At 42.9% G+C, this 25,173-nt stretch overlaps 1 protein-coding gene across 2 annotated transcripts in view; it reads right to left on the bottom strand.

Moving 5' to 3' along the window:
* The window catches only part of SNED1 (sushi, nidogen and EGF like domains 1), a 74,706-nt gene that overhangs the window by 11,405 nt on the left and 38,128 nt on the right, over positions 1-25,173 (bottom strand). For both annotated transcript variants that reach the window (XM_056850085.1, XM_056850083.1), the window contains exons 7-24: positions 24,867-24,980; positions 23,983-24,096; positions 23,669-23,785; positions 22,616-22,741; positions 20,822-20,926; positions 18,173-18,286; positions 16,798-16,917; positions 15,525-15,641; positions 15,305-15,421; positions 12,533-12,646; positions 12,049-12,222; positions 10,362-10,475; positions 7,271-7,384; positions 4,888-5,001; positions 4,485-4,598; positions 3,320-3,616; positions 1,319-1,502; positions 617-729 (exon numbers count right to left, since the gene is read on the bottom strand). In XM_056850085.1, coding sequence (XP_056706063.1) covers positions 617-729; positions 1,319-1,502; positions 3,320-3,616; positions 4,485-4,598; positions 4,888-5,001; positions 7,271-7,384; positions 10,362-10,475; positions 12,049-12,222; positions 12,533-12,646; positions 15,305-15,421; positions 15,525-15,641; positions 16,798-16,917; positions 18,173-18,286; positions 20,822-20,926; positions 22,616-22,741; positions 23,669-23,785; positions 23,983-24,096; positions 24,867-24,980 — 2,382 coding nt within the window. The remainder of the gene's footprint in view (positions 1-616; positions 730-1,318; positions 1,503-3,319; positions 3,617-4,484; positions 4,599-4,887; positions 5,002-7,270; positions 7,385-10,361; positions 10,476-12,048; positions 12,223-12,532; positions 12,647-15,304; positions 15,422-15,524; positions 15,642-16,797; positions 16,918-18,172; positions 18,287-20,821; positions 20,927-22,615; positions 22,742-23,668; positions 23,786-23,982; positions 24,097-24,866; positions 24,981-25,173) is intronic.

Here is a 25,173-nt window from a genome sequence, read left to right as displayed (position 1 = left end):
CAGCAGCTGGCGAAACGTCAGGAAAGAAAATACCAAGACCACGGTCACACAGCCCAGATAACCTACAAGAACCGATACTATGGGGTATCTATAAGAACATCTCCTTCCATATCAGCTTGTTTGCACAAGATCTGCATCCGAGGCATGACTATAATTGCCTCCACCTTCAGAGGTTCAATGAGTAGTGACTGGAGAGAGGGCTTTTTAGATGGTGGTGCCCCAGTTGTGGTACAGTCTCCCCCAGAGATACTTAGCTGACATTTACTTTGTCAGCTTTCAAGTGCTGGATGGCTATAGTTTTAGTCTCCTGAGCTTTTAATGAGTGATCTACATTTTTTCATTCCCCAGCCATTTTTTCCTATGACATATATCTAATACTATTCTGAAAAACAGCATGTTAGGCCTTAAAATGTCTGCATTGTATGACATCATGGGGCATCTTCTTGTGCTCAGCACTAACACAGGAGCCTCCCTTCAGCATTTCCGGTTGACCTTGGCTTTCTCTTTTAAGTGCCATCATTGACAGGCACCATAACAGGTAAGAAGATGCTCTTACATTGGGTTTATAGGCTATAAAGATGGGGAAGTAGGTGGGAGAATTTTCTGTCAAACTCACGAGTCCATACGTAGAGGGGTGTTGCAGTAAAGCTCTCAGCCGGATGGTCTTCAGGACTGAGGCCACTCAAGGTCCACACGTGGATAATATACTTCTGCCCTGGCTGAAGGTCCCTGTTGCAAAGAGGATTAGATATGCTGGGCAAATCCCGATAATAATTACATGCTATGATTTTGGAGGAAAGGACAAGGTATTCCTTTTTAATGGCTGCTGAGTCAGAGACTCACCTAAAACTGTCTACGCAGAAAGAAATGTGAAAAAATCTCTACTGTGAACAGAGTTGTTTTTAACAGGCATTGGTGGAGACCCATTAGAAAGCCGATTTTTTTTTGACATAGGTAACAATCTAGAGCTTCCTGAAATTGTTTCCTGCCTGTTTCACTGGCTCAGCTTGTCCTTTGGAGCACCAGTCCTCTATTGAGGATGTCTGGAGTTTGTCTTTGGGGGCAACTTCATATCAAGCAAAACATATTTTTAAAGTTTTCTGCTGTAATCTCTAAAGGAAGAACACAAGGGAGTGCGGGGAGGAGAACTCTGTGGCCCAGAAGCTCAAAACTTCAGCTGTTCTCTTCTGCTGCTTTGCCCCCCAGAACACAGCTAACCATCTAAGCAACAGGTTGCAACTGGACCTACTTTGTCATATGCATATTTATCACTGCCTCCCCTTCCCTCATCCCCAGGAAGCTCTTGCCTCTTACTCACCAGAATGTGTATTTAGTCACAGTATTGTTTAATTCTGCAGCATGGTCCTCCGCATCCTCTGGCTGACGTATGGACAAACGCACCCTGTTCACTGTGGAATGTTTGAGCCTGTGGAGAGCCCATTGCACAGTAATGGTTGTGGCAGTCATATTGGCAATCTCAAATCCCTCCACCGAGCGAGGCCCTGACAGGATGAGAGAGGGGAAACACAGGAGGTGGTTATGACTCACTCCACTTGACAGTGATACACACACGTTATCCTCTTGGGCAAGCACTTCCCTCCTGGAGGCCTCCATCCCATCTCAGTTGCTTCCTACAGAAGAAAAATGTCAGTCTGGGCTTTTGACAGGAGTAGCACAACAGATGGCTCCTTCCCTTCTGAGGAGTACCGTACGTGGAGTTTTGTAACCTCACCAGATCTTTCTGCTCCTGGGGAGCATTTTATTGTACAGTCAGAATCTCCCATAAGATACTGAATGATAGCTGTCAGGCCCACTTTTTTAGCAAACCTGGTCAAGGATGAACCACACAAATTTAACAAAGCAATTCTTACTTCTCCATTCAGCACAGTCCAACAATTTTAAAAACAAGGCTAAAATAGTCACCTACTTGATGTAAAATCACAGAGAGAAGATTAGTAGGCAGAATGTGATCACAGTTCATAGAAACCAAAGAAAAATCCCAGCTTCCAATGAAAACTGTCAGGAGACACTAGACCATGCTTCTTATGACTATTTACTACCTCTGTGCAGTCTCATCACAATGCCAGAGAAAAGGAGATTGTTATAAACCCAACACAAGATGGAACTAGTTCTTGACAGGAGACAGCAAGGGACTGTATGCTACGGTTCCACTCAGATTAGGGAAGAGCCTCTTCCTCGAGCTGAAGGCTCTGCAGTTAGCTAAGAGGACTGATAGGATACAACTCATTATGTTCCCACGAAGCATGAAGTTAGTCCCTATGATCTACAAGCAGGCTAACCTGTGGACTGGAAGTTTCCTGCCTCCCCCTCACTGTAACCCCTGTATGCACCTGAAACAGTGCCCCCGGGGTTCATGGGACCCAAAGAATTAGGTTGCAGTGGCAGAGGACAGTTTGGTCTACCCCCATCCTCCCACAGCTGAAGTGCCCTTGTGCCAGTGGAAATAAGCCAACCTGTGCTATGCTTAAAATAGTGTTAACAGATGATTCCTTGACGGTGTAAGAAAGCTCCATTAAGACAGCTTTCCCCACAGTCAATTAACTGCTGCAGCACTAAACCTGTAGGGAAGTACCTAATCAAAAGGATGCCATGGAAGTCTGGTATCCTAGTCTGGTTTGGCCTGTGCCATTCCATTAGTCCTGCTTGTTTCTAGCCAGCAGTTTGGACTAGAAGCATCCAACCTATAAACTAGCACAAACCCCATGTGGTTAACATGACACATGAAAAGACAGACATCCACCCAGAAATGCCTTAAGGAGTAGATTTATACACTGATTACAACAACTTCCAGTCAGAACCTTTGTACTTAACTCTCCTCTGGGCAAAACACCCAACAAATTAATAAATATAAAGAGGCAAGATTTTCTTTTACAAAAACTTGAGTGACTATTGTATGTGCCGTGGCTACTACAGTTTCCACTTACAAATTCTTTACAACAAACACTGACTCTTATAATTGGTTGCTACAAGAGAAACAGTATAAGGAAAGCAAGATGATATTTATGTAGTCGTTTTCCTTAGTGGCTGTTTTTTGTTCCTATATTACCTCACCCATTGCTCATTGGTTGCAGGCCAATGTCCTTGAGATATGCATATAAAACTGTTTTTTTCCCTATGCGACAGTAATGACCCTGGGTAGGCCTGGAGGACGTTCCTGCCATAACTTGGTATTCCATTGTTTTCTATTAACGCGAGGAACATTCTATGTGCCTGGAAAGACTCCTGTTAATATAGCCCTTGTTGCTTCAGCCAAGCATTTCTGTACCCACAACTCTGTTTCCTTGAAGGAGCTACTCACTAGTACGAGTGACGAGCATGACAGGCTTGCTGATATCATTCTTGTTGTTCAAGTTGCGTTTGACTGAAAAGACAGAAATATTGTAGACTTTGCCGGAGGCTAGTGCCCGCAATTGGTGGGCAGCACGACTTCGGTCCACATAATCAGTCCTGCGATAAGAGCCGTCGAAGGATACGTACGTCACGGCGTAGCCATCAATCATATGCTTGGCGGTTTGGTCCTTGGGAGGGCGCCAAGAGATTGACAGCCCAGACTCCTCCACCCTTTCCACTTTTAGTGACGTTGGTGGCAGCAGCTCTTCCAGGTGTCAGGTAAAACAAACAGAATGGACATAATTAAACTTTGAGGAACACAGTTTGCTTATCCCACCATTAAAACATTCTTAAGAGAAGAAGCAGGTAAGGTTCAGTTCAGTGCAAGTTCAAGGCCACAAAATGTTAAATATCATATGTTACAAATATCTAGCAGATATTATTCCTTCTTTTCAATTTAAAAAATATTAAAAAAATAGAACTCTGTGGGTCAGTTAGTGCTTCTCAAGGCCAGATCAGATGCTTATCCAGGCTAAAGATTCTCTTGCCATGATGAAGCAACAGATGGCCATGTTCTTGTGTATCAAAGTCATAACATAATGCACAGAAGCATGCTGAACCATGTGATATTTCTCCATTTTTTAAAAAGAAGGAATGATCACAGTTTGGATTTCTGTGAATATGGATATCCACTTAGAGTGTGTGGAGGGGCTGTGGCTCAGTGGCAGAGCATCTGCTTGGCCTGCAGAAGGTCCCAGGTTCAATCCCTGGCATCTCCAGTTAAAGGGACTAGGCAGGTAGGTGATGTGAAAGACCCCTGCCTGAGAACCTGGAAAGCCGTTGCCGGTCTGAGTAAACTATACTGACTTTGATGGACTGAGGGTCTGATTCAGTATAAGGCGGCTTCAAGTGTTCATCTATGGCTCATGAGTATGGTGGATGGGGAAAGTATATCCAGCAATGACAGCCTGAACGTTGCGAACACATCGTCAAGGAGTTGCCTATCCCATTCAAGGTCAATAAAATAAAAATAACTGCATTGCTTATTTGGAATCTACCACATCCTTAGATCAACATGGTTAACAACAACACTGTCCCAAACAATGATGGGAATGGCTTTTGGGTCTGTTTACCTTTCTCACAGTTCTTGCCAGTGTAGCCCACTTTGCAGGTGCAGTTATGAGATCTGTTGCTGGGAAGACAGTAGCCTCTGCTCCCACATGGGTTGGAGAAACAAGGATCACTAGCTGGGGAGGAGAGTCAAAATTAACAATTCAGAATAGCAGCTGTTAAAAGCAATGCAGGCTTCCCTAAGAAGGCATGAAAGTTTGTTAGAGGTGGCTCAAACACCTCCACGAAAATGCTTGTTTATTTTCAGCATCAAGTTTGTCTGGAAGCAAAAATGCCAATGAGAAATTTTAAAGAAAATAAGAAGTTATTTCTTCGTTTTTTAAAAAAAGCATTAGATCTCCTGTTTTGCATCTACCATTTTTAGGAACTGACACAGGTAGCAATTATTTTCTGTTTTAGGCTTACCTATTTCACAATGGTAGCCAAAGAAGCCCTCTGGGCAGACACACAGGTAGGAACCACTGTAATTTTCACATTCTCCTCCATTCTGACAAGGGTTTGATTCACAGGCGTCCACTTCTGAAGGGCACAAATAGACTCACTCAGATATCTGTAGGTGGTGTCACATGGAATTAAGAGGATGACTGCATCTTGTAGAATACCCCTGGCAAAGATGCCTGCTGTAGTGCAGTGAATAATCTCCCAGTGAAAACCTCCCCCGGACTACCAAACCAGTCATTTCTTTCCCCAGGAAACATGAAATCTGGATGAGATTCAAGATAGAAAGTAGCACAATTCAAGGTGATATAGAAATATTTCAATAATAAATTTTGATAAATAGACACAAATAGTTCTGTTGCGATAGGAGAAAGTGTTGGGAGATTCAGCCTTGGCTATTTCGAACAACATGTCATTGGGCTGTCAAATAAATGAACTTTCAGAGGTTACAGGCATGAGCATCTTTAAGCAGACAGTTAACATGAGTTAAAAAATAAATTGAAAGCAACACTGAAATGTGCCAAAGGGCTGGGCTGAGACCATGATGAAGACTAATCTTCTGTAGCTGTAAAGCTGCATTTATCAGTGGACTGGAAATTCTAACCCTGTTAAAGAATTTATAGCCTGTTCATAGACACCCTTCTGTCCCCTCCTTTTTTCTCCAAGAAGGTCTAACAGCAGAGCTCATTATTCCAGGTCACTGCAATTTCCAAATTGCTTCAGAATAATTTCTTCTAATGGCAAACCTTACGGTCCCATTCACCAGGACCAACTAGACAAAGTAGATGTGTTGCTACATACTCTGGTAATATACCCACAAATATTTTTTGGGGAAAACACAAAACAGGAGACAAGAAATGCTCATGATAAAAGCTGCACGTGCACAAAACCCTCTCACAGAAACCACTTTTAGAAAAATTCAACACAGTAAATTCTACTACAGAACTCCTGCAGTGATGAAAACAAGATTATTAAAGAATCTTCTTGCACTGAAAGGACAGAAGACAGTAATCTTTTTCTTTCATGTTTGTTGATGTTATACACATCCCGAGAAGCTTGATATCATATACAAGGTGTGAGCTGGCAACCATTTTTTAACACACATGGACTAAATATTTCTACATAAAGCCACACAAAACAAAAGGCTTTTATATATCTTTTACCTTGTATAACGTGTATATAGATGTCAGGATGTGTATTATAAAATTGTTTTATGTATGACCACTGAGGAAGGCCTATATAAGGCCGAAATGCATTTGGTCTAAGTTTGGTCATTTTATGTATTGACATCAACTGAGTATGTGTTGTTAATATTTGTTCATGCTTTTTAGGTAGCCTTCATTGTAGGCCCAGTGTTTTTTATACATATTGGTGCACAATATAATAAAAACAGATTTATTTGTTTATATTTTATGTAGTATCTAGCTCAACCCCTGACCTGGATGGCCCAGGCTAGCCTGATCTCGTCAGATCTCAGAAGCTAAGCAGGGTCAGCCCTGGTTAGTATTTGGATGGGAGACCACCAAGGAAGTCCAGGGTTGCTATGCAGAGGAAGGCACTGGCAAACCACCTCTGTTAGTCTCTTGCCATGAAAACCCCAAAAGGGGTCGCCACACATCTAGCTCAACCTCTTCGGTTTCCTTTGACTCCCAGGTTGAGTTTCTTCTCCCCCACCCTTTTCAGTTGTTCTGCAGTTAATAATATGCAATTGAATCAGGAGTTCTCCCAGGAAGCATGGCGATGAAGTCAGAGAATGTCCTTCTCCATTCTGTGGTGTTCAGGTTCAAGGCTACTGTGGAGCTAGTCACAACAACCCCACCCTCAATCTACAGCCTCGTCAGTGCCATCCATCCTAAGCAGAGTTCTAACCTTGTGGAGCTAGTCACAACAACCCCACCCTCAATCTACAGCCCCATCAGTGCCATCCATCCTAAGCAGAGTTATAACCTAAGTCCCTTGAAGTCAATGGGCTTAGAATGGCACTGTGTAGAACTACTGAGACAGCATGAGGAAAGGTAGTTTAACCTCCCAGATCTGCCTCCCACTACCACCACCACCACCGCTATCTGTGGTTGCAGGGGTAAAGAATGATTGTGTGTCCCTCCACAAATCCTCATGGGCTCCCAACTTGTAAATTCATATCCCACAACTTACATACATCCTGTGAGTCAAGCGATTTTGAAGATACATTAATTTGCATAATTTTGTCTGGAAAGAATTATGCATGTATTTCCTGTTTATATATCTAGAAGCTAAAAGGACAATGGAAACTCTTAAGGATATCTGGGAGATTCCAGTTGAAATAGTACTGAAAATTTCAATAAGGGTGTTTATCAATCCCCCTTTTTACCCATTTCACACTGGGTTCCAATGAAGCCTTCAGGACAATGACAGATAAATGATCCTGGCAGATCTTTACAGGTTCCACTGTTCTTGCATGGGTCTGACAGACACTCATCAATCTCTGTGTGAATGGAGAAAGAGAGGGGGGAAAGGCTATAATTACTTTATAAACACAATGTCACAATGAAAAGGAGGAACCAGCAGCAGATTAATTTAGTCATTGCTGGTGTGGTTAGTTCTTTTTCACACTCTTATCAACTTGTTCCAATAGTGTTTTTATTTGTTCACCATCTTCAGCAGGCCTCTGGAGCAGCATATAGATTTATAAGTTGTTAAATAAAAGCGTATCCTCACAAAACTGTTATGAGGATAAATGAGAATTTGTATTTTTAGAATAAAAAGTACTGTAGACATTAGTAACAACCATTGAGTTGGATCCAGGCTAGTCATCTCCACGGGTGCAAGGATTTTCACTCACAGCGAATGGTTTTCCTGCCTCCCCCACAAAAAATCCTGTTCTTGGAGAAGGGGGAGGGAGAGGTTCTCCAGGAACAAGATTTTGAGGAAGTATTTTGGACTACCAAGGGAGGAGGAAGTGGGGAAAATCACACTCCATGAGCAGAAACATGTGGAATCATTAGTCTGCATCCAACCCATCTACTTATGTATGTACTCTAAAAAGTTTCCTTTCAGTTAACTAATTTGCTACTTTTAACAGAGAAAGGCACTACCTTGAGTCTATGTTACTTTATTCTTTAATAAGCAGTTCTTTCAATTTCTTTCAGAACACAAGGTTTTCTATGTCAATTGTATGAAGGGTTTGTTTTTCTTTATTTCTTTTATCTGAGAAAAGGGCTTTTTTTCTGTGTGAAAATACAATGGCAAGTTATGCAGTCCTTCCCTGTTGCTCTGTTCAGAGAGTTTAAAGAAAACACTCTCATGAAAGAGATTACTGATTATCCAGCGCCAGCCATTGCCAATTTCCCCTCCTGCTCACAGAGGCCTTCTACAGAGAAACAAGGTAATGTTATCAAGCCATTGAAATCATTAAAAAATAAACTATTTTCTTTTTTTCAATATTTTCACCAGACTTGCAAGTGTAAAGAGTTGACACGAGCATTGCATCGTTTGAAAGTGACTTGGGCATGTTGGTCAGATTTTGGGCTGAATCCAGACAATAAATCTGCAGATGCCCACAAAACATGGTTTTCTTGCCTCCTTCCTCCTGCAGCAGCACAAAATGTCCCACCAAACCCTGTCCCTGGGGAAGAGGGGACCCTGAGAAACAGGATTTTAAGGGTGCGTTTTGAGTTGCTGTGGGAACAGGAAAAACCACACTCTGTGGGCAGAAGTCCTTGTGGAAACATCCGTCTGGATCCAAGTCGATCCACTGTCACTAAATGTGACCATTTTTTGCTTTTGTGTACACTGGACGTTGATCTTTAAATGAGCCACCCAGCAGCACCCTTTTTATTATACAATATCAATGCAACTGTACAGAGGCAACAAGTTAAAGCATGTCCTCTCCAATTCTCATTCTGAAATAATAATAATTTAAAAACTTAAGTGTCTGAAGCTGTAAGAGAGAGCGAGTATCCAAAGGACACCCTCTATCTTTACTCAGAAAAAATAATTTCCATTCAGCAAGAGGTTCCACTTGACACTGCAATTTTCCTTTTGTTCCTTTGTTGTAGAGAGGCTGGCTACAGCATTCATATATTAGTTGTTAACGATAAGTTCTTGGGGGCGGGTTCTGGAGAAGGAGGAAGATTTACTTTTCACTTTGCGGGTGAAGCTACTGCTCATTTTTTTTATTGTATTTTCATGATAGCAGTATAACAATCACAAAAATAAAAAAAATGACAGTGGTTTTGCTAGAAGCAAAGTAAATAGCTCATGCCCTTTTGGAATGCCGCTTTTACGAGGAACTTTGATCACATTATATTTCCCCCTTTTTAACTTACAAATCTAATGCCTCTGTGTCTGACAGAAGAAGAAAAATTTAAAGGGGCCCTGAGAAACCTTAGCATAGTGATTGTCCATGCTGATCAACCTGGTGCTGCAATTGCATTTTATGTTTAAAAAATCTGGTCAGGAGGACAGTGGGGTGCCAAGAATGTCCTTTAGAACTATGTGAATGATTCATGGCAATTCCAAACTGAACAGGTGGGGTAGAAACGTCCTTCGCTTTTTAAGTACAATGAATACTACGTATTACAAATGCCTGGCATTTTTTTAAAAAGTTAAAAACTTTGGTTCCCATATCATTGGGGTTCCAGAGATAAGACGTAACTTGCTCAGACTATTTTTTTTCTTTTGCAATTACAGAAACCTGCTCAAAATTCTCATCCTGATGTGGACAGGATCCAACTCCCTCCAAAGGCCTTTAGCTAAATATTAATCCAATTACAATTATTAAATTTCTCATAGTCGTTTATATCAGTGTCACTTTTTCTTTTGCCCTTCCCACTATTTTCTCATTCTTTCATTCCCAACTCAAGGGAGCTCTCAGATTAGAATCTCTGTCTTCACCACCAGGATGGAGGACAGCTTACCATGAGAACGCTTCCTTGTGCTTCAGCTGGTTTAACGAAACCACGATGCTTTTCAGTTAACCCTGTTTTGCAGACAGCTTAGTTAAGCAACCACCATAAAACTAGGAAGGCCCCTCACTGACGTTTTCTTGGTCCTTTCTTGAATAGCAATGGGGGCCAATGCCAGGCAAGCTGGGAAAGTCTACAAAGTCTACAAAGAGGCCTACCGGTATATAATCTCCCCACATTCTATACTGTATCCACGTCAGAACTCCCCTCCCCAGGCCCCATCCCCAACTGAAACAAGGCCTATGTATGTGTAACTGGAAAAGTTTATATGACTGCACATGCTCATATTCTCCCCTTGCATCTCTGTTTCCTCTTTCATTGTTCTGCTACCCGCACACACATACCCCAGGTCAAAGTTTACATTGTAAACTCCTTAAAACAGGGATTTTTCTGTTTGGTTATTCACTGCAAAACATATTGTTAACACTGATGGCCTATGTTAGTAACATCGTCATGATGAGACGCTCTGGCAAACGTATTTCCACATTCTCTTACCCAACTCACAGTGGTGTCCTGTGTAGCCAGCTTTGCATAAACACAGGAAAGCAGCAATTCGATCTTTACATAAGCCCCCATTCAGGCACGGCTGCAATCTGCATTCATCAATTTCTACAAGAGATGGTAGAAGGGCACCTATCATTTAGCTAGAATGGAGGGTTTGAGGAAATCCCTCCCCTTTAAAAAAGCTATTTTCCTCTCAAAAGTCCTTATGTACAAAGGTATACATTAAAAGCCCGCACATAAGAATTGGTGCATTTTAGAAATAAACCCTTAGAACCACAGCATGGCAATGGAAGAAATCTGCAGAAAACTGACACAGATACAAAATTCAGTTCAAGCAGGAACACCATTTAACTGGAGATATGGAGGGCAGAGATAACCATGGAAATATTGTTAAGGGCCAGAAATGTCAATGTTAAGCCAAACATATGTTAGGTACCACTAGTTAGACGCCAATAAGTTGCCCATTAGTCTCATACCTGTCAGGGGGGTTTGCTTCTTTTTCACAGCATGGCAGATTAACTCCACCCATATGTCAGCATTACCTTGCTTATAATAGTCCTGTTTTTAATTGTTTGCAAAAGCAATTCACAGAATAATTTTCTCGAGCTCTAAAAAGACTATAGTTTCCAGGACAGAATACACAGCCCTGGCTGTTAGTATTTTAATAACCAAACACACCCAGAACAGGTTTTCCCCCCTTGTTTATAACAAGCCTGCTCTGTACCCCCATACCACTATGATACATATGAGCAGAAGGTGGGCTCAAAAGGCTTTAATCTCACAAGGGAAGTTGAGATCTAAACAAATGAAGACTATCCCCTCTCCTAATGACCACTTAAAGGCTGTGTGTCAACACATGGATTTCCCAGGGTAAAACATTCAGTTAACTTGGGACCAGGCTGCAAGTTTGCATGGTTCCCCCAGAGTAGGGTTGCCAGGCCCCTCTTTGCTACCAGCGGGAGGTTTCTGGGGTGGAGCCTGAGGGGGGCAGGGTTTGGGGAGGGACTTCAATGCCATAGAGTCCAATTGCCAAAGAGGCCATTTTCTCCAGGTGATCTTATCTTTATTGGCTGGAGATCAGTTGTAATAGGAGATCTCCAGCTAGTACCTGGAGGTTGGCAACCCTACCCCAAAGCCAAGAATGCCAGTTTATGTTCTCCCTTCTCTTCCTCCTCCACTACTAATCATCTGTCAATCCTGTGTGGCATACATCCCAGAAACCTTAAAATTAATTTTAAAAAGCAAAAGAAGGGCTGCTTCTACTCAGTCCTTCCCAAAGGATTTTGGTTGTATAGACTCCATAGTTCTGCTGAATTCTTAAAGTCAGCAAAGATGATTGATTGAAGCAGTTACAGTTCAGATAATTAAAAACATTCTTATCTTTCAATACGCACACATTCATTCTCTCCCTCCCACTCATAGCAGTAGAAAAGAGCAAGAGTCCAGTAGCACCTTAAAGACTAACAAAATTTCTGGCAGGTTATGAGCTTTCATGAATCACAGCTCACTTCTTCAGATACTGTGACTGTGAACTGTGACTCACGTAAGCTCATATCCTGCCAGAAACTTTGTTAGTTTTTAAGGTGCTACTGGACTCTTGCCCCTTTCTACAGCTATTGACAGATTAACACTGCTACCCATCATGATCTCTCATAAACACAGTCATAAGTCCAATTACCATTACACTCTGGAGGGTCACTCCAGGCGCCATGTACTTTGCAAACCCTGGGGTTGTTGTGGGGACTCAGCATATAGCCCAAATTGCACTGGTACTCTGCCAGAGATCCCATCTTAGTAGAGTTAAATGCCACTCGAGCATGCTTTATCTCATTGGGGATACCACAGTCTATTTCTAGAAGGGAAAAAAATGAGACAAAGGGAAGGAGAAAGATTATAAATTAATTTATTACACAGTTTATGTGCTGCATAGTGAATATCATTTAGGCAACTAGAGGGTTGTACTGATGAAGTCACTAGCAAGAATGGAAGCATGTATCCCATAAAAGCAGTTTCACTTTGGTACAGGGGAAATGTTCTTGAACAGTTTTGTTTCAGAAAAATATGGGTATTGCCCCCTTCAGGGAAATCTCATAGTGAACCAGTTCCTTTTTTCCCGGTGACAGGGGAATGCTCTGATAGTTACAACTTTCTGCATTCTTTACCTGACTGACAGTGTCTTCCTGTGTAACCAGCTGGGCATGAGCAGACATAGTTGTTGCCAAGATCCTTACAAGTGGCACCATGTTCACATGGATTCAAGAGGCAAGGAGAAGGGGCTGCAAGAGAGAAGTCAACCCAGTAACAGCTGTAAGACCATAGGAGCTTAATGCTAAGAATGGTCCCAAAATTCATAATTACCTGGATCAATACAAAAATTGGTCTACCTTGTAAATCTTGGCTGCATTAATTTAGCATCATTTGAATTGAAGAAGAAGAAGAGTTGGTTTTTATATGCCGACTTTCTCTACCACTTAAGGAAGAATCAAACCGCTTACAATCACCTTCCCCTCCCCACAACAGACACCCTGTGAGGTGGTTGGGGCTGAGATAGCTCTGAGAGAGCTGTGACTAGCCCAAGGTCACCCATCTGGCTTCATGTGTAGGAGTGGGGAAACCAACCTGGTTCACCAGATTAGATTTTGCTGCTCATGTGGAGGAATCAAACTCTGTTCTCCAGATTAGAGTCCACTGCTCCTAACAAGCATCAGTTCCCCTCAAAGGTTCTGACTCAGAAGGTTAAATGATATTTTGCATCTGTGTAGTCCACGTTCAGCAGAGCAGATACCAAAAGCCAGCTGCTTTGTAGATGCATGCACATCAGTCCTGTAGGGTCACCCCTTACTCTCATTGGTCACTGTGAAACTGAACTAGATGACCTACAAAGCAAGCCATTCTGTAGTTACACACACATACTTCCATTATCTCATGGAAGAGAATTCTGTCAATGGCTACTAGCCTCCACATTCAGAATCAGAAAACCTCTGAAAGCCAATGCCAGGGGAAGGCTTCAGCCTATATGCCCTTCAGAGTAACTGGTTGGCCGCTGTGTGAAACAGAAGGTTCTTAAATTCTTGTTAATCCCTAATCACCTAATCACCTAATCAGACAGGCTAGTGGTAAATTCTTGACCGGGTGTGTGTGTGCGTTTGCGAATGTTTTATGTGGTCTCCCATCCAGAACTGAAACTCTCTTTTGTTCCTAGGTATGTGCTAGGAGTAGGGTTTGAATTTCCAAGTATTCTGTGCTGTAGCTGATGTTGTGCGGAGGATACGGGGCAGGTGAAACCAAACTCCAATTTCCAGGGGGCAATTCAATAATAATATGTATGGGTGCGGTACCATAATCTTGCATGTGTCAACATTATACGCTGGGAGAGATTCACAGAAAACAGGCAGAAAAAACAAACTTTCCAAATGCTTGCTGAGATGCTTGGAAATACTGAGGTAATTCCAAATGGAACCGAAGGAAGTGTGCCTGTCACTACTTAACATAAGTGACTTCTAGTCCTAGTAATGCAATCCACTGCAAGTTAATGTAGGTCACTTAGCACTAAGAGCAGCTATGCTCAGAGTATCCAGCGGTTGTTGAACCTACTCCTCCAACTAGTATTTCTGGTTGGTGCCCAGAATAAATTCAGCATCTAATGTTATATCATGCCTTCCATAAGGCTTTCTTTAACCTCTGCAGTAGAAAGCCTCCAAAACTTCAACTCTCAATCTTAGATTTTGTTCAATTCAGCAAAACAAACAAAAAACAGAATTTACTGCAATCCAAACTCACATTTCTAAATAAGAATTTAGATAACTGATAATCCCTAGATTCATCAGTGACTTAATGCACATATTCTGGTGTTGCAAAACTTTAACCTCCTTTAGGGAGAAAATGAACCAAAGAATAAATGTGGCACTTTTTATACCAGTCATATATTTAACAACTTCTTACATGGTTGCTGACCCCCAGCTGGATATAGTACAGGGACTGGCTGTAATACATTGTCTTGTTCTACAATGCTGTCCTCACATATATAGTCCAACTTAGTTATTAAACAACAGCCAGATGAGCTGAGCAAGTTAACATCAGTGGAGTAGGTTTAATATAATAGGTGAGTTCTTACTAAAACTTTTTCCTATCCTGCCTTTCCTTCAAGGAGTACAGAATACATATTTATTTTTTCCTCAGAACAACCCTGGGAAGTCTCAAAGGGACTGACTGGCCAAAGGCCCCCCAATGAGATAGATGACTCAGGGGGGTTTCTCAGGACCTAGACAAGAAGCCCAACCACTGCATCATATTTGCTCTACAGAGATCAGCTCAAAAGTAAGAGACATCAGAGTCACCTTTCTCTTACTCCTTCCATTATGGGGGTTGGTTTAGGATGTGGTAAATTGTGAATAGGAATATTGTCGAAGGCTTTCACGGTCAGAGTTGGTTCTTGTAGGTTATCCGGGCTGTGTGACCGTGGTCTTGGTATTTTCTTTCCTGACGTTTCGCCAGCAGCTGTGGCAGGCATCTTCAGAGTGGTAACACTGAAGACACTGTCTTCAGAGACACTGTCCTTCAGTGTTACTCCTCTGAAGATGCCTGCCACAGATGCTGGCAAAACGTCAGGAAAGAAAATACCAAGACCATGGTCACACAGCCCAGATAACCTACAAGAACCAATGTGAATAGGAACTTGCAATTCTCTCAAACATCCAATAAAAAATCATTTTTAAAACCATGCTTTCTGAAGAATAGGCAATAAAAACTCCTACAAATAGTTGCCTAAAATGGAAACCTAAGAACCTGTGCCTACTACTTAATGAACAGGCAGAGTCAGGAGAAAACCATAAGACTTGTCACCAGTGCCCAGGGAACTACAGACCAAGCTTTTTGGTTCACAGCTACTGTTTCAATAAAATAAATGCCAGACAAAGATCCCTCAGTTTCCATACCTATTTCGCAGTGTCGTCCTGAATATCCTGGGAGGCAGTCACATTTATACTTGCCAATATAGTGGAAGCATGTGCCCCCATTGTGACAAGGGCCAGAAGCACAGGGATCGGGTTTTCCTGTAAGAGAAGGGAGAAGCAGGTTACATTGGAAAAGGTCTCAAGGTGATCCATGGATTTTGCTCATCTACAACAATGGCTGCCATACATGCAGTGGAGGTACCTATCTCGCAGTGCTTTCCCGTGAAGCGGTAGGGACAAGTGCAGTGGTATTCACCATCCGATTCCTTACATGTCCCTCCATTGCGACAGGGCCCAGAACTGCACAGCTTTGGCCTTGCTGGGAACAGAAAAGTATCAGTAGTGATTGTAGGCCCATTTAAAGAGATCTTTTATACCGTAGCAACAGATGCCCGACCTCCCTCCCCACTGTAGCCTCCTGACCCCAGCAATAATCTACCCAGGACCAGAAACTACTGGTGCTGGGGGAAGTGAAAGCTGGGAAGCTCAGGGATCCATGCAGACCTTGCATGGTTCTTGTACTAGATCCAACCTTATTTGTCAAAATACAAACGTTACTGTGTTGGTTGGCAACTTTTTTGTGTGTGTGTGTGTGTTAGCCTTTCAGCAAACAGTGGCAAACCAAGCATGGCAGACTTCCCCATCTGGCTACCTGTTACAACGGCAGGTATTTCCAAACTGGAGATATGAGCTTGCTGCCCATTCTTAGCACAACTGCCCTTAAAAATTAACTTTGGTTGCATCTACTTTGCTATATTGCTGCTTCAATTTTATTCAAAAAACAGCTTTGAAACTATAGGCTGACCCTGGTGTTCTGGAATAAATGCCAAAAGGAACTGTTCAGTGAATCACCCCTATTTATGGAAATCTTACATAATATTGTTAAAAGTTATAATTGTCTATTGCGTCTTTAAAAATGTAATTTAATTGTTTCACAACATTGGTTAATTAGTTTGTTTTGTAATTAGCTAAAGGTTCTTGGAACAATATTTGACCAATCAATTGGACAAATCTTTTTATGACTGGTTAAAATGCTAATCTTACTCTGATTTCACTCTTTTTCTAAGCCAATACTGCTTAGAAATTACTTCCTTGGGCTCCTGGGGAAGGGATAAACAGCTCCACCCCCACAGCTATTTCCACTGGTGAAAACGGTGAAGGGGAAAAACCATTTCCACCAGTAGAAATGGCTGTGGGGGGGGCTGTTTACCCCTTCCTCGGGAGCCCAAGGAAATAAGTGACTTACAATGATCCTATGTGTAACAATCAGCAGCTGTCCAAACTCATGTCACACATATTATGTATTTTGGCCCTTATTCATTCATGGAATATAAAAGGAAGGTGGAGGAGGGATATTGCCTGCAGATATTTCTCTCTCCCTCCTCTGGGAAAGAAATACCAATTTTTCTTGTTTATAGCTTCACAGAACGATCTGTATTGTAACTTCTGCTCGTCCACCAAGATCTTAGGAGTACCTTTCTCACAATGTCTGCCGATGAACCCTCGGGTACATTCACAGGTATAGGAGTCATCCTGAGCTTCACATGATCCACCATTCAGGCAAGGCTCTGAGTCACAGGGAGACGGTGGCACAGCTGCAAAAGCAGACATGGCCTCACATGGGCTGATGCTAAATGAAAACCCCACCTGCCCCATGGAAAGGAGCTCAATTAAATGACATGGGAAAAAGACACATTGAGAAGCCCAGAGGTCTTCCAGCCCTTATTATTTAATCTCTTGGGAAACGTTATTTAAATCTTGATAGTGTCCACTATAGCCCATCAATTAAGTCTAAATGGGACCATGCTTAATTAACACTTATTAATTAATGCACAACTAACATATGGAAGTCACTGCTGCAAGATATAGTGATGACCATCAGCTTGGATGGCTCTAAAAGGGACATTCATGAAAGATAGCCACCAGTGGATCTATCAGCCATGACAACTAAATGAAAACTCCACATTCAGAGGGAGTATCTCTCTACAAATCAATTGTAGGGGGCAACATGTCCTTCTTCTAGGCTTTCCAGGGGTATCTATCTGCTTAGTCAATGTATGAAACAGGATGCTGGACTGGATGGAACACTAGTCTGACCCAGCAGGGCTCTTATGTTCTTATGTGCAGCTACAAGATTTACAAGGTAGGTTGTTAGTCACTGATACATTGAGCCTACATAATTAACTTTATTACAGATAAAATCATTGCTACAGCACTTCTGTGCATCAAGAGATTTACTAATCTCCTTACTGGGGACACAGTGATTTACTTATGTCTCTCAGAACCAATTTGCATGCAAAGCATGCAAAGCGTAAATAGCAAAATAGAATGCATAAGGGACTCGTACCACCCTCACATTCAAACCTACTATTCCATCAACTGTACCACTCTTCCCAGGTTTGTATTTCATTTCCCTTAATGCTTCACCGATACACTCTTTTCAGAGCACAAAAATAAGATTCCATCTAGACCAGGGGTGTCAAATATACGGCCCAAGGGCTGGATCAGGCTCCTTGAGAGCTCTTATCTGGCCCGCGAGCCAGCCAAGGCAGCCACCACCCCTCCCAATCTGGGTTGGTGAGCCTGCTGCTTGGTCACCAGCCAAGGCAGCCATCCACCACCCCGCTCCCAATCTGGGCTGGTGAGGCATGGCCTGGCCTGACCAAGTGACATTTATGTCATATTCGGCCCTCGTAACAAATGAGTTTGACACCCCTGATCTAGACTCTGCTAATCTGAAGAGGTTCTGGATCAGTAACAGTCTGTATGTAGTACAGGGCACCCTCCCACTACTTGGATTCTCGCACTGACAGCAAAACACTATATCTCCAGATGAACTGTCCTACTTACTGTGGTTAGTGCCATAATCTGTATGGCATACACACCGGTAACTGCCTCCATACTCCATGCAATAACCTCCATCTGGGCACTGGGTGTTCATACTGCAAGGTGTAGCAGTCACTTCTGTGAAGGGAAAAAAATGTAATTCCTCATCACAAAACTCAATGCGATACAGGTGTGCTTTAGAAGAAGGTTTTTATACCCTGCTTTTCTCTACCCTAAGGAGTCTCACAGCTGCTTATAATTGTCCCCTCTCCCACAACAGGCACCTTATGAGGTAGGTGGGGCTGAGAGAGTTCTGAGAGAATGGTGACTGGTCCAAGGTCACCCAGCAGGCTTCATGTGGAGGAGTGGGGAATCAAAACTGGTTCTCAAGATTAGATTCTGCTGCTCTTAACCACTACACCATGCTGGCTCTTTAAATACACAAGCAATGTTAGGTTAGAAGGACTAGTCCCTAGCAGACACTTGCACAAGATATAATGGCACAAGATTCATGGGCAAGAGAAAGTAGTACCATGGGTTCATGCTACAAATTCTTGTTGGAACACATATTCTGTCTCCTGTTTTTCACCTTCTCCTGCTTCAGTCACTGCAGTATTTTGTTTACAGAGTTAATCACTTTGTTCACAGTTTGAAGCCTACAACTGTTCATATAATCATACAATTGGAAAGGACCACCAGGGTCATCTAGTCCAACCCCCTGCACAATGCTGGAAATTCACAAGTACCTCCCCCCACACCCCAGTGACTCCATGCCCCAAAGATGGCAACAAAACCCTCCAGGATCCCTGGCCAGTCTGGCCCGGAGGAAAATTTCTTCCTGACCCCAAAGTGGCAATCAGCATTACCTTGGGCAGGTAAGAAAGGGCCATGACACACTGACACAACTCTTCCTGCCCTCCCTCTCATGATCTGTTCAGTTTAGCTGAGAGCTGGTATACTGTAGTAGCTAGGAAAAGAAAGCACCTGTTTCCCTCTCAGCTTCAGCTCTCCCTGTCTGCAATATATGAACAATAGTAGTGGCTAGGTTTACCTTACAAGGCTGTTCTTAAGATAACAACCAGATCCTGTATGTAAAGCACTTTGAACAATGAAAGCATTACCTCTCAAGCCCAGTTCAAAAATTGTTCCTGGAGGCTGGTAAAAGGTACTTCTGCATGGTGGCACCCCATGAATGTTTGTGTGGTGTTTGCTATGTAGATTGGCCCTGTTGTGTAACGTATCTCAAAACTAGCTTGAGACCACTGGGGATCTGCAGTGCTGGCCTGACTCCCAGTGCCTTCAGTAATTGTGTAGCAGGTAGGGAGAGATGTTTAGAAAGAATTACAGTGCTGCAGACGATGGAAGAAACAGCATAAGCCTTACCCCTCTCTATCATACAGCTATTAAGGGTTCTTTTATCACTCATGAAGAGTTGGAGGCCATTATTTAAAGGCTGTGCCTGTTCTGTCTCCTCCATGTTACATCATTCGTATCAATAGAAAGTCACACTTTGTGCAATGTCCTTTTGAGGAGTTCCAGTCCAGGAACTCTATTGAAGCACATGCTCTTTGATTCAACATTATGCGTTTTCACAGTACAGATTATAATTCAAACCAAAAAGGGCATAATTATTTGTGGTGTTGGCAGGCAAAAGCCTCTTATCTTAGATTTCTCCATGATGGGTACCAGTTGTGTAAAAACAGCAATGATTTTGTATAACCCCCTCCCCCATGCTCCTTGGCTTGCATCCATCATGTGAAAGCATTAGCAATCGTTTTAAGGCAAAGCTATTTTCAGCCAGTGGCAGGATCAGCATGAACACATGTAAGTTCACCAACAGGCCAAGAGACAGGAATTACATGGGAGTCAATCAGTCCATGAATCTTGACCAGTTTAGCCAGCTCCCGGCCAACCTGCTTGGCTTCCCCCTGACCTCTCAAGTTCTCTTTTTCACCTGGACACCACTCTAGTGACCCTCCTCCTGTAGGTTTCTCTACTCAGGAGGGTTATGCTCTGTCCATGCACCGTTTTGCTATCGGCCCCAATCTATAGGTGCCTGTACTAAATATATGCTCAGAATAATTGCAGTGTGGCAGCTGTTTTAGTCTCTTGCAGCAAAATCAAACAGTAGTCTAGTGGCACCTTTAAGCTAGTCCTGAGTCTAGTCCAAATACCTGTTTAGAGATACTCAAGAATGTTCTGGAGAAACTGCATGTGTCAAACTCTGCACACTTTTAAAAACATGTTTTAACAATTTTTTAAAAGGTTTTTGGAGATTTGGTGTGGACCCTACATTAAGGAAAGCACAGGCAAAAACAGCTTATGCATGCATCTGAAGGCAGTTGCCACTCAAGCAGTGTTTGCATCAAGTTTCCAAACATCTTTTTAATTTCAGAAACAACATGGCATATCACAAGTACAGTAGTGGAAGAAAAAAGAGGAGAATAAAACCCAACCTGAAAACAGAAGCTGGGTACCCAAGGTTGGGTAGAAAGATTATATTTCTTTAGAAATCAATATTCAGAAGGTAAACCTGTCAATATCAGCTATAATAATACCTCTAGAATCTCCTGAATTACTCCTTATACAGCCTATCATTTTTTTTTTAAAAAGGAAAATCACAAGAACATAATGAAAAATGTAAAACAAAAATCAAGACAGCTTTATTCCTACCCAGTTCACAGAGAAGACCAAAATATCCTAGCGGGCACTGGCATATAGTACTGTTTCCATCTAGGCACCTTCCCCCATTCCGACATTCGCAGTCCTCCGAAAGCTCTGCAAAAAAGCCAGTGAGAAAGAGAGACTAATTAGGCTCATCTGTGCCAGCAAAAGCTGAGCTCTTGAGGCCTTCATGAGCCCCCCCCCCCCGCCATTAACCAACTCCACGTTGTTCAGGCTTGCTTTGGGGAGGGACCTGGATTAGGTTTGGCTACAAGCTTTGTGCTGACAGAACCTTTACTCCCTTTCTCATGACCTCAGATATTTACCTTAATTAACACCCAGGAGACTGAAAATTACAAACCAGCTGCTGCTCCCCACTGGAGTCATCGAACTCCACCTATCAAAGGCTCCCTTGTGGTCATATCAGTGCTCTGTTCAGCTCTAATGAGCAATGCTGCTTCTTTTAAAATAAGTACCCCACACTCAACCCATTCCCCCTTTCCTTCTGCAGAACGACCTGTGCCAGTGTTTCCTAGCATGGGGCATCTGCATCCAAATGGCAGGCTGCAAAAAGCCTGACTGAAAGTGGGAAGAACATGAGATGCAGTGAGAGAATGGAGAAAACTGTATTGTGGGAGAACTCTGGCACAGGAATCCTTCCATAACAACAAGCACCACTAGGCCAGGCTGGGTCTACTATTGTGGCAAGCAGAAAAGTTATGGAAGGCAGAGGTGGGCAGTCAGCACACCTCCATTCCTTGTATAGTATGAGGAGGGACAGAATTTCCAAAGGAGGGGTTGGCAAACCAACACACTGGGAACCTCAGCCTGATTTTGAATTGTGCTCATACTGAGGGGACAATTTGCACATCCATTTTGGTGTTGCAAAAATAGCAGAACTCCCCTCACTTAGTTTTGGGAATGATTTAACATAAGTAGAAGACTCCAGACACTTTGCCTTGTGCACAGGGCTGGTTCTTCACCTGAGTAAATGCACTGAATCCTTGAGGTGGTGGAAGCCCTAGCGGGGCTGGTGTCATAGGAGAAGGCAAAAGAGTCATGGCTTGGGACAATAACAATAGTAGGGCAAATGGCCATATGATTTATATTTAAGAGTCATGATCCTCTATGAACATTTCCCCTCATTTTTGTTTCTTAAACCCAGAGAAACTACAGGAAACCACATTCTGGAACAGAAGAATTATAATTTGTGTGCTGTAACTTCACCCCTCTGAGCTACTCTCTTTCTGGGGGGGGGGGAAGGTAAAGGTGCAAGCACCGGGTCATTCCTGACCCATGGGGTGACGTCACATCCCAACATTTACTAGGCAGACTTTTGTTTTACGGGGTGGTTTGCCAGTGCCTTCCCCAGTCGTCTTCCCTTTACCCCCAGCAAGCTGGGTACTCATTTTACCAACCTCGGAAGGATGGAAGGCTGAGTCAACCTTGAGCCGGCTACCTGATTTCAACTTCCGTTGGGATTGAACTCACAGTCGTGAGCAGAGTTTGGACTGCAGTACTGCAGCTTACCACTCTGCGCCACGGGGCTCCTTCTGGGGGAAGGAGGTAATAAACCTGTACATTCTCTCCATGGGGCAGAAAGCATCTCAATGGGGTGATTTTCCGAAGAAGCAGAACCCCTCGTGAAAAGAAATAATTATCATCCACTCAAAAAAATTTCCCATCCTAATTACAACTTCCTTGCAGTAGCTTTCCCTAACAGTAATTTTAGAAATCCTTGGGAGAAGACATTAATGTGACAGAGCACTATGTGTAGTTTGATCTTGAAATTCCAATACTTACTGTCCCTGCAATCAGGACCTGAATATCCCTCAAGACATTCACACACGTAGCCTTGACTGGTTTCAAGACAAGTGCCCTCATTCTGGCATGGATTGGAGATACATGCACTGGGCATTCTGGGCCCACCTACAAAACATTTGTGAATGATTACTGACATAAGGAAACAGCAAGGTTTGTGTAGTATAGAGAAAGAAAGACCGTGAGGGTGGTCATTAACACCCTCCAATTCATGAAAAGTTAGCCTTACGAAGGAGCGGGATTTATTTGTTCTCCATGTCTATTGTGGACAAGATAGAGGGTGCAAACTGAGGCCCTAAGAAGAATTTTCTAACTAGAAGTTTACTAGGGTGTTTTGGAGTAGACAACGTTGAAGTTGTTTAAGAACAGATTGAACAAACATTTGGCTGGAGTGATTTGGTTGGAATTTATCTCTGAGTACCCCAAAGGCTTTCTTATGGCAGTTACAGCCTTGTATTGAAGGATGCCTATTATTGGGGATAAGGGCAGACAGGTTTTTTTCCACAACAAGTGTGGTTTATACAGGACTTCTGCCATCAACAGAGTACTGGGTCTTCTAGTCCAAGAGAATTCAGACAGTTAAGGCAACACACCAGCCACATTCAGTGATATTTCCAGTTCTTTTTGAAGCACCAAATAAGGTCCAATATCAAGAATCTTCCTCTCACCATGCAAATCTTAAAAGGGCTTCTACTGACAGCAACAACAGCTCAATACAACACAGCATCTTAGACACACACATAGAATAACTTCCCCAATTACTCAAGTGGAAAGAGTATTATTAATGTTCTAGCATGATGACTAGGCCTTTTTAGTGATATGGAGGCAAAATTTTCCTTAGACTGAACACACTGGTAGAAAATTACCTCTCCTTCTCTACCATCCCTGTCCCCGCTGGCAGCAAAGGGCTAGATAACAATCCCAATTGGTAAAGGAGAAGCCAATTTGCCTGGATGACACACAGGTCATCCTTTACTTATCTCCCCCCCCCCCATTTTTTGGTGATGATGGTGCATGCAGAATGGTCCTGCTCACCAAACTGACAGTTGTTCCCATAGTAGCCTGGAGAGCATGTGCAGATGTAGCGCCCTGGGCGGATGTAGTTGCACGTCTGCCGGTTCCTGCAGTTCCTGCCCTCACAGGCTGAAGGATCTAGAGCGGAGAAGAGTAGGGAGCCTCAGTACAGCCCAACGCAGCCGAGCAACTAAACAGAAAAAGTATGGGGCTGGGCTTAAGTAGAAAACCTGACAGGAGCGTCAGAGCGGAGAAAGAGTGAAGACTTCCGCCACTGAGAGAGTCTGGCATTGTGGGGAGGAGACTGCTGCCACACAGTTATGAAATCAGGGCACCTGTTTCACAGCGTTGTCCTGTGAATGGCGCCACACACACACAGGTGTAATTGTCCACCAGGTCCATACATTGCCCACCATTCAGACATGGGTTGGACTCGCATTCATTTATTTCTGTGGAAGGAAAAAAACAAAAACACAACACCAAGATGGGTCAAGTAAGAAAATCAGCTGTAGATTTAGCCTTGGGCACAAACTACTCTTGGTCTCTGTGTATGTAGATTTTAAGGGTCCCCCTTTATAACAAAATCCAAACTTGGAATTGCAAACCTTCAATTCCCACATTGCATCACTGAGCATTCCCCTACTCATAAAAGAACAAGGAAGGAGAACAATAGACATACACTGGAACCACCAGATTGAGGCCCTGGACACTTGAGTCCTGCATTCTGTGAGAAGATGGATACCAGAATTTGTTGGAACACCTTGGCCATTTATTCATGGTAATTAGCAGCGCGTTCCAGGCTGAATGGCACCACATTTTTTTTTGAATTTTACATGCTGAATCGTTATTTCAGAAGTGACTGCGAAGCTGGCGCATACTTGCTTTGCATTACTAAAGAGCTCACTTAACGTGATCTTTGGCATTTGCCTCGAAGAATCCTCCTCAAAGAATCATGCAAAACAACAGTGGCATGTTAGCTATACACATGCTAATGACTCTGCAATCAGGAACAACAGAGCAGGCGAGTGGTGGGGGTGGAATTTCTCCTTTTGCGGTGGGACAGTGAATAGGCATAATTAAAGTCGCATTTTTAAAAAGAGCTCTGAGTGAGCATCAAAATTGACCATGAATAAATGGCCCTTCCCAAATCTTCCTTTTCCATCCCTGACCGAAGAGCCCCCCCCCCCCCAAGGAACTGGTGCTCCTTTTGTTAGCTCACCTGCCTCACAATCTTCTCCAGTGTAGCCTGGCTGGCACAGGCACACAGCTGTTCTGTTTTCTGCTTGGCATTCTCCACCATTCAGGCATTCTTTGGCTTCACATGGAGATTCCTCTGTGACGTTTCAGCAAATTAAACAAACACTAAATTAAGACAAGGAATTTGCAGTTCCACTGGTAGAAAGATAAATATGCATGCATGAGATTTATACCACAGCTGCTGAATGTATGTGCCACACAGACTGTTTTGTTTCTCCCCTTTTCAGTCTTCAGGCATGCACAACTCTTCAGTGGTATGTCTTGTCCAA

The sequence above is a fragment of the Euleptes europaea genome, chromosome 5 (assembly GCF_029931775.1).
Source record: "Euleptes europaea isolate rEulEur1 chromosome 5, rEulEur1.hap1, whole genome shotgun sequence".
Taxonomy (NCBI): Eukaryota; Metazoa; Chordata; class Lepidosauria; order Squamata; family Sphaerodactylidae; genus Euleptes; species Euleptes europaea.
This window is presented reverse-complemented; position numbering and strand designations above follow the sequence as displayed.